The following is a 15,767-nucleotide window of genomic DNA, read 5'->3' on the forward strand; positions in this document are numbered from 1 at the left end:
GTTGATGGATGCCATCTGAAATCAAAGTTTGGAGGACAAGTGTTGATTGTTGTTGGTACAGATCCCAATGGCCAATACATGCCAATTGCTTTTGCTGTTATATAAATAAAGACTAAGGAAACATGAAGATGGTTTCTGAATTTGCTGTTTAAGGATACTGGTAATGTTAAAACCAACAAATGGGTGTTTATTAGTGATCAACAAAAGGTAAAAAAATTAAACTCTTGAATTGTTGAGTATTTTGTAAAAATTATTAAGATTATTTTATTGAGTTAATTTATTTGCAGGGATTACAACAATTTTTTTATGAAATTTCCAACCCCGATAGAGCATAGGTTTTACCTGTGACATCTTTACAACAATTTTAAGAAAAATTTTTGTGGTGGGGTAATGCTGAGAGATATGATGATGGGAGTTGCTAAAGCTACTTATGAACATCTGTGGAAAAACAAAATGCAACAGATAAAGGACATCAATGAAGCTGCATATCAGTGGTTGTATAACCTAGAGAGGAAAACATGGTGTAAGTATGCATTTTCTCATTACCCAAAATGTGATATTTTGATGAACAACCTTAGTGAGTCGTTTAACAGTACAATACTAGTAGCTAGGGATAAGCATATCATAACTATGTGTGAGTGGATTAGAATGTACCTCATGAATAGATTTGTAACCCTTGGAGACAAGTTGAAAAATTACAAAGGTGAGGTGATGCCTAAGCCCCTAAAAAGGTTGGATTGGGAGGTTGAAAAGTCAGGAAATTGAGTAGGTACTTGTGGAGGAGATGGAGATTTCAAAGTTACTCATTTGCATTTAGGTGAGAAATTTATTATTGATATAAACAAACAGACTTGTTCGTGTAACTTTTGGGGATTGGTCGGAATGCCTTGCAGACATGCAGTGGCTGTTATGCATTTCATAAATTTTAAGGTAGTGAATTATGTCAATAAATATTACTCAATGGAAACATATGGTGTTTGTTACGGCCATAAGGTGACATCAATCAATTGTATGGATATGTGGCTAGCTACAGAGTTTGATGACATTCAACCACCAAAATACAAAAAGGATCTTCGTAGACCAAAGAAATTGAGAAGGAGAGAGTCTCATGAGGACCCTAATAGGAATAGACTAAGAAGGGTAGGTGAGGTGAGGGTGCAACTCAAGATGTAACTCAGGATGCAAATCAAGGTGCAGGTGAGGGTGCAACTCAAGATGTAGCTCAGGGTGCAAATCAAGGTGCAGCTGAGGGTGAGGGTCCAATTAAAGGTGCTATGGACAAATCAATGTAGTTCTAGATACACTTGCTGGAGGTCAAACTAATGAGAAATTGAATGTTGTTCTGGATACACCTGTTGGAGGTCAGACTAATGAGCAATTGAATGTTGTTCTAGGTGCACATGCTGGAGTTCAGAATCAAAATAAAAAAAAGAAGACATCACACAAAAAAATAAGGTAAACTTTACACAAATGCTTAACATACCACATGACAATTCATATAGATTAATTTGGTCATTTCAATTTGTAGGAAAAAGGTGTACAACAATCTGTAAGAAAAATTGTTAGTCCTCAACAACATTTGCAGGTCAAACCAACAAATAGGTACCCAACGGTACTAAATGTTTTAATTTTGTACTAACTCCATTATTTATTTATAGACCACATTAATTTCACAATTTAATTTTTATAAGGCCACTGTGGGCACAACGCTGCTTTAAATGAAAAAGTACAAAAACTTGTTCCTAAACACAAGGCACCAACAACAATCAAGACACCAACAAGCAAAAAACTTAAAGGTTGTCAACTAACAATTGCTGACACTTAGACCAAGTCATGCCCATCAGTTACTTTTTGTAGTGGGATGTGGAAATCATGTGCTTAGTATACTGCACATTTTGTACATTTGTTCTAGACAATGGACACATTAACTACTACTTTATGCCTTTTGGGACCATGTCGCTTATATCAAACAAATATCAGTTATCAATATATTCATATCTATTCTCTTATATTTATATTGCCACATTAACTCCATGAATAAAATCTTCATTTTACTATAAATAAACAAATTAACATTTATTAATTTTACTACCCCAAATTAATTTTTTTAATATCGAAGTACCTGTAAAATGAAACATTTTCATTTTGATACCTATAATTATTTATCTATTCTAAAAAAGTACCTGCAAAACAAACCATTGTCATATAATTGGCTCAACTACCTCAAATTCTTTTTGGTTCAAAGACCCGACCTTGTTTGCCTTATTAAGCCATTACAAAAGATGGCATTAACACATCATAAACTAATTTCATTAGAAATATCCAGCTACATGAAATACAACATAATTACTTACCAAGTTTTACATCCTACCAACCTACCAAATTTTAAAACACAACTACCCAAAGAAATGAACAACTTCAGCTACAACTCAGTTTATTCTATGACCACCAACATTCATTGCAATTATAATGCTTAGTAAAGAAATGAACACCCACTAAACTATAACTATAAAACCTGTCAGCTTCACCCTATTCCTTTCAACAACAACATTTTTCTTTTTGGTTCCAATTTTACTCTTCAAGTGCATAACATTCTTCTTCTTGTGCAACGATTTTTTTCTTCAATTATGCTATTTCTTCTGCACATGCTTTAGCTTCCTCCATTAATAAACCAAGTTTGGTTTTAGCTCTTCATTTTCATGAACATAGCGGATCAATTCACTCCCTTCTGCAAAAACATTATTGCCACGACCTCAGTATCATCAACCCATTGAAAAATTCTGCAAAAATTGGATTCCTACAATACAATACCAATTAAACAAAGTAAAATCCAAAACAAAACATAAAGTTGACATTTCTTTATTTTCCAGTGTGGACATTTCCAAAACCTTCGTCCCGAATGATTCATATTACGTGACGTGAACACAATAGCGGGTACCTCACATTTGCACTTAACCATCATAGGACATGACGAAGACGACGATAATGCCCCACCCTTTCCGTTCATCCTTTCACCCATCAACCAAACAACCACCATTAGGGTTCTAAAATCCTAAATACCTCCCTTACACAAAAAGGACGGAGGAGGGGTGACCTACGATGTAGAAGATGACGTCAGAGCTGTCGGCGATGATGTTGGGGTTGAAAAGAAGCCTACGAGGTAGAGGACCGATTACGCCTTCGAAAAACGAAGATGAGGGAGTGCACTTCATTTAAATTTCATTTTTTAAATACTCAAAAAACAAAAAATGACGTGGAAAAAAGTGCTAACGTGGTAAGTGACTATGCGTGATGACGTGATACTCCGTCAGTCACGTCATTACTTAATGGATGCAGCCCAAGACAAATACTAAAATGAAATGTAAATTTTTTTCAGGTATATGGGGGGGGGGGGAATGAATGTGAGGTATTTTTTTTGAAAATGACCTATATTCTAGATATAAAAAACTTAATTAAGCCTAAAGTAATCAATAGTTATGAATCCAAGAATTTATTCTAATTCTTAATATGACACGCAATAGATCCTAAGACTTATGGTTTATAGTCCTACATGTATGTCTATATAATTTTTTTCCTTTTGCATAAAGAACAAAGATAATAAGTAATTTTTTAAATATTTCCAACAAGGAGTAAGCAGTATTAGAATATTTTCTTACTAATCAATGGTTATAACTGAGTTGACAAAACACATTGAGTTTATAATGGTGGAATAGAGTTCGATTCTCACAAAAAACATCTTTAGGGAGGGGTGAAGAATTTAATTGTGACTAAATCTTCGATTGAGAATTAGTCTAATAGGTAACTTAAAGAATCGAAATGATGAGAGTAGCTAAAAGCCTTAATTAAAGTGATTAAAAAAAAATGTTGTCATTGTTTGATTATTAAGATTAAGTTTTCCCATTATTTGATGTCTAAATGAGGTTTTATTGAAGGATTTTATGAGGTTTTAATTTACACTTTCCTAATTACCTATAATGATTTTATTGATTTACAATTTCCTAATTATTGTAATTAGGTCAATGATTTAAGCTTTCCTAGTTACCACAATTAGGAAAATGATTTAAGTTTTCCACATTACCTTATTTGTAGGAAAATGATCTATACGTGTTTATGCACATTAAAAATTTAGTGTTTAGTTTCTTTGTATATAATTATCATAAATCTACATTTAAATATTGTTACTATTTAATTAAATAAATGGTATATGTAATTATAATTAATATGAATCAAAAATATTATTCTTCCTTTTTTTATTATAATTTTAAACTTAAAAAAAAAGTGGAATGTCATTTTACCAGAGTAACATGTGTGGTGATAAACACAATCATCAAAACTATGTAGGTAATGACCAAAACTTACGGTCATTGTAACTTGAAATGACTTAAAAAACTTTAATTATATATAAGTTAAGTTTTTATTATATAATTTTAATATAAATATAAAATTTTAAAAAGCATTTTTTTAGTATAAATATATTTTTTTAAAATATTTATTTTAATATAACAATATGATTTAAATTTATTTATTTTTATTTTAATTTATTTTTTGTTTTAATTTTTTTAACACATACATATGAATATACTTATAACTATAAACACACTTATTGACATGCACGCATATATATATATATATATATATATATATATATATATATATATATATATATATATATATATATAATATAATATAAGAATTTGTAAATTATAAACCTAAAAAAGGTGCATACCAAATGAATAGTTTATTTCAAAAGCAAAGATAAATTTTATACACAAAAGTGACAAAATGTGGACTTGAAAATCACATGCTAGAGCAAAGCAAGGTTCAGATGAAGCCAAATGGCTAGAACGTAAATGCTGCAAAAATCAATTATATTTGAATCTCACGGGCATTGAACAAAAGAGAATGGACCCATCAATGGGGCATTGACATGGATGGATGGAACACCCTCATAGTCACATGCCACAACAGAGTAACGCTAAACAAAATGTATTAACAAAAACTATAGGATCATGCTTTCTTAATTTAAAAACATAGGTGGTCAGTTTTTGTTAACATTAATTTTTAGGATTATTTGTTGAAGACAAATATGGAAGGTTTATAATAATTTATGTGCATTACTCAATGTAATCCTTAAAATGAAAATAACTAAACTTTTTTTTTTTGGATAGTTAAACAACTACGAAGCTAAATGAATAATTAAATCAATATTAATTTTGATTAAAAATAAGATTAATAATATCCCTAATATTGTGAACAAACTTTGTTGGTAATGTAAAAAAAATTAAAAGAAACAAGATTAAATTACGTATTTAATAATTTAAGATTAATGTTGTTTAATTTGATTTTTTAAATATTTATCTTTCTTTTGAATTTGATTCTTTAGTTCACTTAAGATTATGATCGTTAATAATTCTAAAAGATAAATGTCATCAATCTTGAATTGATTGAAAGATTAAATTAAATAAAAAGAATTAAGATAAATGATGAAAATACATTTAAAAAATAAGATGAAACAAAATGTGTCATTTAACCAAAAAAAAAAGGAAAAATAAATTAAAAAAAGGAACTTACCCTTCCCCTCAAAAAAGAAAAGAAAAAAAAAAAGGAACTTACCCTTGGTTGTTCCGTTGAAATTGAAAAAACAAACCCTAAACTTACCTTAACCTAGGTCCTAGGGCACTGGTCGGATATGTTATTGTTTAGTTTACCTTATCCCACCACATACATAGTTTTTTTTTTCTTAAATTTCCCAATCAATTCCATCCATCGGGTCTTTACTCTCTTACCCAACCCACACACACTCTTTCTCTCTCTCTCTTTCCCTGATCATCAAAATCAGAAAAAATTGGGGGAATGGAGACCAACAACCAGCAACAACAACAACAAGGAGCTCAAGCCCAATCGGGACCCTACCCCGTCGCCGGCGCCGGCGGCAGTGCAGGTGCAGGTGCAGGCGCTCCTCCCCCTTTCCAGCACCTTCTCCAGCAGCAGCAGCAGCAGCTCCAGATGTTCTGGTCTTACCAGCGTCAAGAAATCGAGCACGTGAACGACTTTAAGAATCACCAGCTCCCTCTTGCCCGCATCAAGAAGATCATGAAGGCCGACGAGGATGTCCGCATGATCTCCGCCGAGGCCCCCATCCTCTTCGCCAAGGCCTGCGAGCTCTTCATCCTCGAGCTCACCATCCGCTCCTGGCTCCACGCCGAGGAGAACAAGCGCCGCACCCTCCAGAAGAACGACATCGCCGCCGCCATCACCCGCACCGACATTTTCGACTTCCTCGTTGATATTGTCCCCCGCGACGAGATCAAGGACGACGCTGCTCTTGTGGGGGCCACCGCCAGTGGGGTGCCTTACTACTACCCGCCCATTGGACAGCCTGCCGGGATGATGATTGGCCGCCCCGCCGTCGATCCCGCCACCGGGGTTTATGTCCAGCCGCCCTCCCAGGCATGGCAGTCCGTCTGGCAGTCCGCTGCCGAGGACGCTTCCTATGGCACCGGCGGGGCCGGTGCCCAGCGGAGCCTTGATGGCCAGAGGTAACTGACTCACTCACTCACTATTTACCAAAAAGAAAAAACTCACTCCCTCACTGACTTCTCACTTAAATTTGTGTTTGTGCTGAGGTTGGGTTTTAATTGTGTCATGCAATTGTTTGAACTCTACTATAATGGTTTGGTTTGACTATAGACGTTTTGTGTTGTGTTGTTTTTATCATATTGGTACGTGAGGGCTTATTAGAATTTGTAATGTGTAAATGGAATGTTCTTTTTAAGGGTTTTTAAGGGAGCGTTTGTCTCAGAATTTGCAAATTGCAAGGGCAATTTGACACGTTGACATGATGAAGTTTTGCAAAGCGTGATGAAACATATCACATTGTCATATATCATTTGACGTTGAACGATAACTTGGATGTCCTTTTTATGGGTTGTTGTTGTCTTGGTCATGGGAATTATGTGAAAGTTGCAGGGGTGTTTTTTTTCTTGCAAACTACCTTTGGACTGTTAGAAGTCGTTGTCTCTTAAAAATTTAATTTGCCTGAGGAATTTGTGCTGCTAATGAGTATCTATTTCAGCTAGCTATTTGGATGTGAATGTGATACCTTAAACTAGGAATATCTGAATTTGGGGAGGATTGGAATAGTTTTTTTTCTATAAATATAGTATTGGAATTTGATATAGTTCGACCAAGAAATGAGTCTCTCCCCCTTTTGTTTTGGGTGAACCTAGGATATCCCCTAGCCGAGAGCTAGAGACTAATCCTTCAAGGTACTTAGATCCATGTAAGAGGATGACTTCTCCCAATAGATGTTCTTCCATCCGTCTATTCTATTTAAAACATGCTAGTAGTAGGCGTGAGCTCTTGTGCATGAGATCGGGCAAAGTAGAGCTGATGCAAATGATAAGTCTCTCCCCCTCTTCCCACAAAATGGACCTATCTTTCTAGGGAGGTCAAACTATGATGAAATGAACTTAGAGATTCTCAACAGGGTTAAACAAGCTTTAAAATTTTTAGCGTGGCTAAGGTTCTTTATATTCCCTCATACTTTAGACTTTCAAAATGTGTGCAAGTTGGTACTTGGAATATGGTAAAAGAAAGTAGGGCGATTCCACATTGTAATTATTAAGCCCAATCGGACCCAATTCATTTATTGTGTCAGACTTACAATTGAGCCAGTGTTTGGCTAACCCGACAAGAGTTTTATTTGACTTGGGAGGTTCTTTTCCTACCATATCAACTTTTGACCTTTGTTTCGGTAAATCAATTTTGCTAGTTAATAGCTGAGAGTGAGACACCACAAATCAATTTTTTTAGCTCCCAAAGTAAGGACCAAGGATGACGTCAATGTTTGACACTTGCAAGGCTATAATAATTGAGGTAGCTGGAGGAGGTTGCCTATATGAAGTGGGGGCAAACTAGTTCCGTTTTATTAGCAGGCAATGTGGGCCATGTCCTCCATATGATTATTAGTTTAAGGTATCTTATAAGTTGATTGAATATTTAATCTGAATGTTAATTACTCACAGCCTGTTAGAAAACAATGTTTCATATTTTTCAATCATATGCTCTTTAATATGTATATTGTTATAAATATATATACTCGATTACTAAATTTTCAGAACTAGTGTCCTATTGACCCAATGCCTCAATCAAGTTGATTGATATGTGGTCCAAGTTTAATAACTATGTTTCGTTAGTAAAGATAATTAGATATTGCGTATGTTTGTATTCCTACATGCCCAAATCTGATGAGACAATGAAAGAATGCATCTCTTGGCCTTTAAATATAGATATTATGAAGATTGTTTGGTTTGGTTTAACAGGTATTGAATATATTACATGAGAAAATGTAAGATGGTGAATATGATGCACTCTGTTTTATTGTCATATTTTATGGCAATGATGTTGCTTGATTGCTTCTGATCTGGTAGCATAAGCTCTCACTCCATTTAATGTGCTTTACCTTGGCAAATTGTTGGAGTTGGAGCTCCTTAAGTCATTAATTAGTTTACTTGATTCCCCAGTCTGTTAGGATATTATTTCTGTTGCATCTTGGTATGGGTGGATTATAGTAGAGGTACAGTTTGCCTCGACAATTAGTTGAAAATTAGCAACCTTACAGACCATAAATTCGTCATTCCATTTCTGTTTTATATTTACCTTTTTATGGGGGGAGAGAGGAAGAAGGAAGTTTTCAAATTTTATGAACAGAAGTCAGAAAGGATGTAGCACATTGGTAACTGTTTTAGGAATTAATTGATGGATTTGTTTTCTGAGCTATATATAAGTCATATCAATTAACATTTCTACCTGCACAGTCTTGTAAATATGGCTTCAACTTAAATCATGTTGCTACGTTAATGTGTTTTCAGTTTCCTTCCTTTAAAGCCATTATGAAATACTCGCTTAATGTCTTTTCTGAAATTTTTGCCATTACTACATTTAAGTTCAGGATATTTGATTACTGATTAACACACGAAATGTGAAAATTTATGAAGTTTTCAAATTTTATAAACAGAAAGGCTGTAGCTCATTGGTAACTAATTTATTTTATGGCTTAATTGATGGATTCATTTTCCGAGCACTATATCAACTAACAGTTTTACTCACTTAATCTTGTAAATATGGCTTCAACTTAAATCCAGTTGCATTTTTAATGTGTCTTTATTCATCTCAAGTAACACCAACTTATGCCCTTAGTGATGTCCACATTGGAAATATTGAATTCTAGTGTGAGGTTTATAAGACCTGGGCTCTCCAACTACAATAGCTAGCTTTTGTGGTTTGTTGCTCTCAAGGCTCTTATCAATTGGTTTGAGAGGCAAAAACCATGATTCTGATCTGTAAATCAGTGGTGTGAGTGGCGATGCTGGCATTGCTTGAGATTAGTCATCCCACGTGGTGGCCGTTGGCCAGGGCTGCGAAGTGTGTTGGAATGTTAGATCCAATTGAAAGGTATGGGACTTAAGTCCCACATTAGAAACGTGAGATTATAGTGTGGGGGTTTGTAAGACCTTGAACTTTCCAACTATAACAGTTATCTTCTGTGGTGTGGCTCTTTCTAGATTCTTATCATGTTACAACAACAACTAAGCTTTTTTTCATTAGGCAGGTGGGGTTGGCAACATGGACCATATAAACGCCATAAATTTGTCATGTATTAAGTACAATGATATATCATTTACCTCTGAATCTCTAAATTTCTGTCATTAGCACATGTAATGTGAAAATTTGAATGCAACTTCCCAAAACTATGACCTGTTGTTCTGCATGATATTAAGAGTTGTAAGCCAGAAGTTAACACCTCTGCTAATGCACAGAGGTGATGTTATAATAGACTGTTGACCATTGCCCTGCTACAACTGCCGCTGGGAATGTTAATTTATGATTATTAAAGTAGCTAAATTATTTTATATCCATCTGAAATATGTTTTATTTGCATGTGTAGTTTTTTTTGTTTATCGTGTATACTAATCTATGAAAATTGGAAATGTGGTTTTGATGTATCCTGTGGTTTGCTCTTATGCAGTTGAGTGACATCGATGCCGATGATGGACAGTCAGGAGTTATGAAGATTCTGAACTTGCTGCAATTTAGAAATGGTTTTGTTTACTAAATTTTTATGGGATGACACTGTGAACCTGTTAACTCGATGAACAGCATGATTTAACTACTTTTGTACAAAAATTTAAAACTAAACACTGATCCTTCTGTGTGAAACATGTATGATCATCTGCCAATACTGTTTATTTCCTCATAAGTCATGATACCACTCGTATACTTTGCTATGTGCTTCGATTCATAGTATTTGATATCCGGTATCTGATATCTATAGCTGTTTCTTTTCTATCTATGTATTTGGGTAAATCGTGTTTTTTTTTATCTTTAGTCACAATTTTAACAATTTCTTATTTTCTTGAATTAAAAACTTATTAATTGCTTATAAATCTAATTCATAAAGAGATATACAAGGTAAATAGATTTTCAAACCCTCAATTAGTTTAATTGACTAAATCATTTTCCAATGTTGAATGAAAATGCACATGTTCATTACTATTAATTTTTTATGTTGTTCCTTGTTTCAATCCATTTGGGGAGGGGGAGCAAAATACGGAGTTCTAATAGACAGCTTAAATTATCATTTTTTTTTCAGTGAAACTAACATTTCAAAGTGAGAAAATTAGTGTAATATGATTTGGATAACATTATATAATACTATGATGTCTTTTAATTTATTGGGTCAGAGTAATTTTACTCAACGATAAATAGTTGTTGGTTCAATCGAATTTTGCACATGATGAAAAATTGAGGATAATGTTTTCTGCTAAAATGATTGATTTGACTCATGGGAATGCAGCGGAATATTTTAGTGTCAATCTGAGTTTGTATGCTTGTTTTATAAATGTTTAGTAAAACATGGGGAGTATGGGGGCGTAGGTTTCTTTAGATACAAGTCATAAATTCTTTTAAGATTCTTTTGAGAGCTTCTCTACTGAAAATATATTTTATATTTTCAGTAGAGAAATTGAAATTGTCAGAAGAAGAGCTTATGACTTATCCAAACATTTTGTATCATAAAAGATTAGCAGGTTAGAGTTAGAATAGATGAGGAAGGGCCGATGAGGCCCATCAAGGGGCTTAAAACGCACAAAACCCACCCACACCTCTCTTACTCTCACATTTCAATTTAGTCACACGAAAGAAGAGAAGAAAAGCAGAGAAAGAGGAAAACGAAGAGGAGTTTGTAAAAATATGTTAAATATATTCTTAATAGAGGATACAGGATGTTCAACAATTACATTCTGCAGCTGCAAAATCTTTTAACCGATAGCTTCTTGGAGAGCCACGGATCTCTATTTGATGAGAATAAAATAATTAAATTTGTTCAAGAGGGAGGAGGTACTTGGAATCTGATTATTATCCATAGTATATCAAGTTATTTTTCGTTCTAAAATTAACTTCAACAATTTCAAATATATGGAAATGCTTTTAATATCTTACTTAACGTGAACAAAATAAATCACTAACTAATGAACATTTGAAAAAAAAATCTCTTAATTGAAAATTAACAAAATCAAAATAATTTATTACATATTTACAGATTAAATTTATTTTTAAAATTAAGTTATATAAAAAAATATACTAATAAAATAATACATCAATTTTTGTACTAATATTTTATGAAAAATTTATTTATAATATCAAAATTATAAACAAAGTTAACATCTTTTATAACTATTACTTTTAGGAAAATGACTACACAAAGAAACGAAACAAGTCTTCTTTTCCTTAATTAAATAAATTAGCTATAATATCATTTATAAAAAAATATTTAAAAAACTTACCTATAAAGAGACTAATGAGTACATATAAAAACTTGACTACACAAAGAAACAAAATAAGTCTTCGTTTCATTAATTTTGCTCGGATTCGTTTGGATCCCATAGTAGTTTGGGACTAGGCTCTGTTTCATAAGCACGTGAAGAAAATGTCTATTTTTAATTGAACATTCTGGAATTTCAAAAGTATAAAATGGGATTGGGAGGTTGAGATGCAGCCACGTTGTCCGGAATATGATGATAGAGGCCCCACATATTGTGAGAATCATTTGATATGCACTAACCAACTACTATCTTTTTTAAAAGTATCGAGTGAATAATAAATAATGAAAACTTATTATTTATTTTGGAATTTTATAAATTTCGCTATTAAATTTATAAGTTTCTTATTTAATTTATAATATTAAAAAAAGAAACCGTATATAGAACGACAACAAGTATCTGAATGGACCTTTTTTTGTGATGGGCCATGGAAAGAAAGTGAGTGAACCAAAATCACTTAATCATTATTTTTGCGTGTCGGATTTGACAAGACAATAATTTGCAGGTAGCCACTTCTAATGTCTTCTCCATTTGAGATGGAAAATAGGTAATCCTGCCTTAATAATAATGTTGAAATCCAACAATCCAAACCTACAAAGTAACAACCTGCGACACACCACCTCCAATTTCACGACCTTTTCTATAGCCTACTACGTAACACTTGTTAATGCCCACCTAAGCTAAAACCAAACATTCCTTGCAATTGAATAATAGGCACAAGTTGGAATGTTACTCATATTCATTGCTAAAAACAAGCTTCTCAAACTGTCTAATGGCCTTAAGTCGGAAACTCCTAACCAAATTCTCATGCTTATCATAATTATATATAACAGCTAAACTGTCATGAAGAGGGTTTTGTCCATTTTTATTCTGATTGCCATTTTTATTGTTGATGCTTTTCTTACAATTTTGATATTTCATATATATTTTGACCTTTTAATTTCAGGACAATAGAAGTGGATTTGACAACAGCAAGAGCTTCCTCTCTTTGACATATTTTTCTTCATCGCCTATCAAACCTCTTGTACATAATCATAAAGACAATCAGATAAACCATTTTAAAAAAAAAATAAAATTCTTACATATAAAATATTTCCAGTTCCTTCTGTTGAGCATTTGACGAATTTTCTGGTAGAACAGGCTTGCCAGCGGTAAGAATGACATTAACTTTGCGCACTGTCAAAAAGAACGACATTTTTTGTTTCCATCTCTTGCAATGTGTGCCTTCAAACCAAAATGGCTTGTTGAGATAAACAAATAATGGTATCTTGCTTGGTAGACATGGCAGAAAATAAAGCGTCTTAAAATTGTTGCAAATGCTAAACACGATCAAAGAAATGAGGTTGAGTTGCGGACTATGTGATAGGCGCAAGGAAACTATGCTATTCTACTCTGATTACTATACCTACCATCAACAAAGCTAAAGAAAAGATAAACATAAACATTTTTTTTTTATTTTCATTGATTCTCAAAACATTGCAAATCATACATTAAATTGGAAACCTAATGAATGACAAACATATATATATATATATATATATATATATATATATATATATATATATATATATATATATATGTCTCAACATCTAAGTATTTTTGGGAAGAGAAAAATGCTAATACATTGTCATTATAAATCATCTTTACCCACACAATCAATCACAGCTCTCCAATTTGCCATGTCATTATTATTGTGTTTTAATTAAGTGAAAATTAAAAAAATTTGGTCCCCAAAGGGCTAATTCAATGTCATTATTAAAAAAATCATGTTGCAGTTTTGGAAAATAATAAAAATTACTATTAATTAAATTAAATTAAGCAATTTTCTTAAAAAGTATAAATTAAGTAACAGCTTAATCATCATTTTGGTCCTTAAATTATATTAAAATGTTGAATTTAATCTCTAAATTTTAAAAAACTCGAATCTAGTCTCCATATTTATTTTGAAACGGACCAATTTGGTCCTCAACACCATGAACCAGGAGCTTCTCAAGCCTTCCGCATTCGTCATGCTCCATTGTCACTCCAATGTGCTCGTGGACATGGGTGGCCTTGAGATAGTGAGGGGCACGATGGAGGGAGGTTGGAAACCATTTTATTTTCTTAAAATAATAATTATGCTAGAAATCTTCCACCTCTACTTGTAAACAAAAGTAGTTGGAATTTGCTATTTTAATGGTGTTAGTTTAATTGGATAGCAATAATCAAATTGATTCATTTTAAAATAATTTAAGGATTAAATTAAATTTTTAACCAAATTAAATATTTTAATATAATTTGGAGGCCAAATTAATAATTAAGTCTTCATTAAAAGAATCTTATAAAATAAAGTTATTCAAAATCACCTGAGATGTTAATTTAAAATCATTTTAATTCAGGTTTTACTAAAAAAAATTAAAATAATAGAGTTTAACCAATATCACAATATTTGTAGATTTGATTCAATCTGATCTAATATTAATAATGGAATTTTTATTATGATTAATTTTTTTCTTATGATTAATTTTTAAAATAATAATTCATTATGTTTATAATTATTGTATTTCATATGTTTATTAAATAGAAATAGAGAAAACTAATAAAATAAAAAATAATATAGAATTAATTTAACAATTATCAATAATATATTTAATTATTTTTTACTTTTACTTCCTTATGATTACTTTTTAATATAATGATTATTTTTTTAAATATAATGTAAATTTTCATTTACATTTATTTATGATAGTTTTTCTTATGATTACTTTTTTACTTTTATTTTCTTTTCATTAATTGCTAAAATATTATTGCTTTTTAAAAAGTAGAGTAAAATTTCATTTAATATAAAATATACATATATTAAATTTAATAGTATTTATTATTAAATTTATTCACAGGTTTTAAAAAAAATATAAAATAAAATTCAAAGCCTTTTAAAGTATTATTACCTTTTGGTTTTAATTTTCATAACTCCGGTTTCACAATTATTAATAGATTTTCACAAAGTGAAGTTTATATTTTTAAATGCATGACACGTTTTAAATTTAATTAAGTTTAATAGTAGAATATTAATTTAAATCAAATCAATTTGACATATATCAATTTTTGGTTTTACTATTCTACTCTCTCTCTCTCTCTCGCGTGTTGGGTGATTAAAACATATATATGATCAACTATTTAAAAATTAACAAGTATTGATAGTATAAATATTGTTTGAATAATAATAATAATAATAATAGAATTTAAATTTGAAGTAGCTATATAAAATCAAAATTTCAACGTTAAAAGGTTTCAAAGTTAATTGTTCCTTAAATTTGTAACAGTTAAGTAGTGCATAAATTTTAAAATTGATTTTTATTAAAACCGGAATTAAGTTTATAACAGTGAACTGTTAATTGAATTTGGAATAGCTTAAAGGTTGGTTATCCAAATGATACATGATGTATTATATAAAATCTCAACACAAAGAGACAATAACAGAGATAACAAATTTTTATATTCTATTACCAACATTTTTCAATATCTGCCACCAGAAAAAGAATGTGCGTGATTCTTTTTTTCAATACTAATTTTTTTTTTCCATATATGTGTTAACAGGTAATGACTACTTGCAGCACTCCTCAACAAACAATTGTTACTTGCAAAGTTGTAACAATGTTGTTAAGAAGTAAGTATTTCTCCTCTCAAAGAACAAATTTTATATATTTGTCATCCTTTTGCTCAATATACATCTATCTATGAACGTATGGTAAAGGTGTGGTTTTTGCAATTATGAGACACTTTCAACATTTATCAAGCCAGGTATTTTTAAAATTTATTTTTTTAAACCATAATTAAATTTGTAATAGAGTCAGGTATTAAACAAATTTTCATGTTGTTTTTATTGAAATCTTCAACCGACCTAAT

The 15,767-nt window shown here is 31.6% G+C and overlaps 1 protein-coding gene across 1 annotated transcript; it reads left to right on the forward strand.

Annotated features, from left to right (window-relative positions):
- Positions 1-5,786: 5,786 nt before the first annotated feature.
- On the forward strand, positions 5,787-10,253 carry NF-YC04 (nuclear factor Y transcription factor family protein). The gene is made up of 2 exons (NM_001362631.1): positions 5,787-6,539; positions 10,031-10,253. The coding sequence occupies exons 1-2, from the start codon at positions 5,854-5,856 to the stop codon at positions 10,032-10,034; spliced, it is 690 nt and encodes a 229-aa protein (NP_001349560.1). The 5' UTR covers positions 5,787-5,853; the 3' UTR covers positions 10,035-10,253.
- The last annotated feature ends 5,514 nt before the right edge of the window (positions 10,254-15,767 follow it).

Source organism: Glycine max, chromosome 6 (assembly GCF_000004515.6).
Source record: "Glycine max cultivar Williams 82 chromosome 6, Glycine_max_v4.0, whole genome shotgun sequence".
Taxonomy (NCBI): domain Eukaryota; kingdom Viridiplantae; phylum Streptophyta; class Magnoliopsida; order Fabales; family Fabaceae; genus Glycine; species Glycine max.

Bases quoted from the DNA above. Each gene is read 5' to 3' on its own strand.
- NF-YC04 (NM_001362631.1), top strand. From the start codon at position 5,854: ATGGAGACCAACAACCAGCAACAACAACAACAAGGAGCTCAAGCCCAA.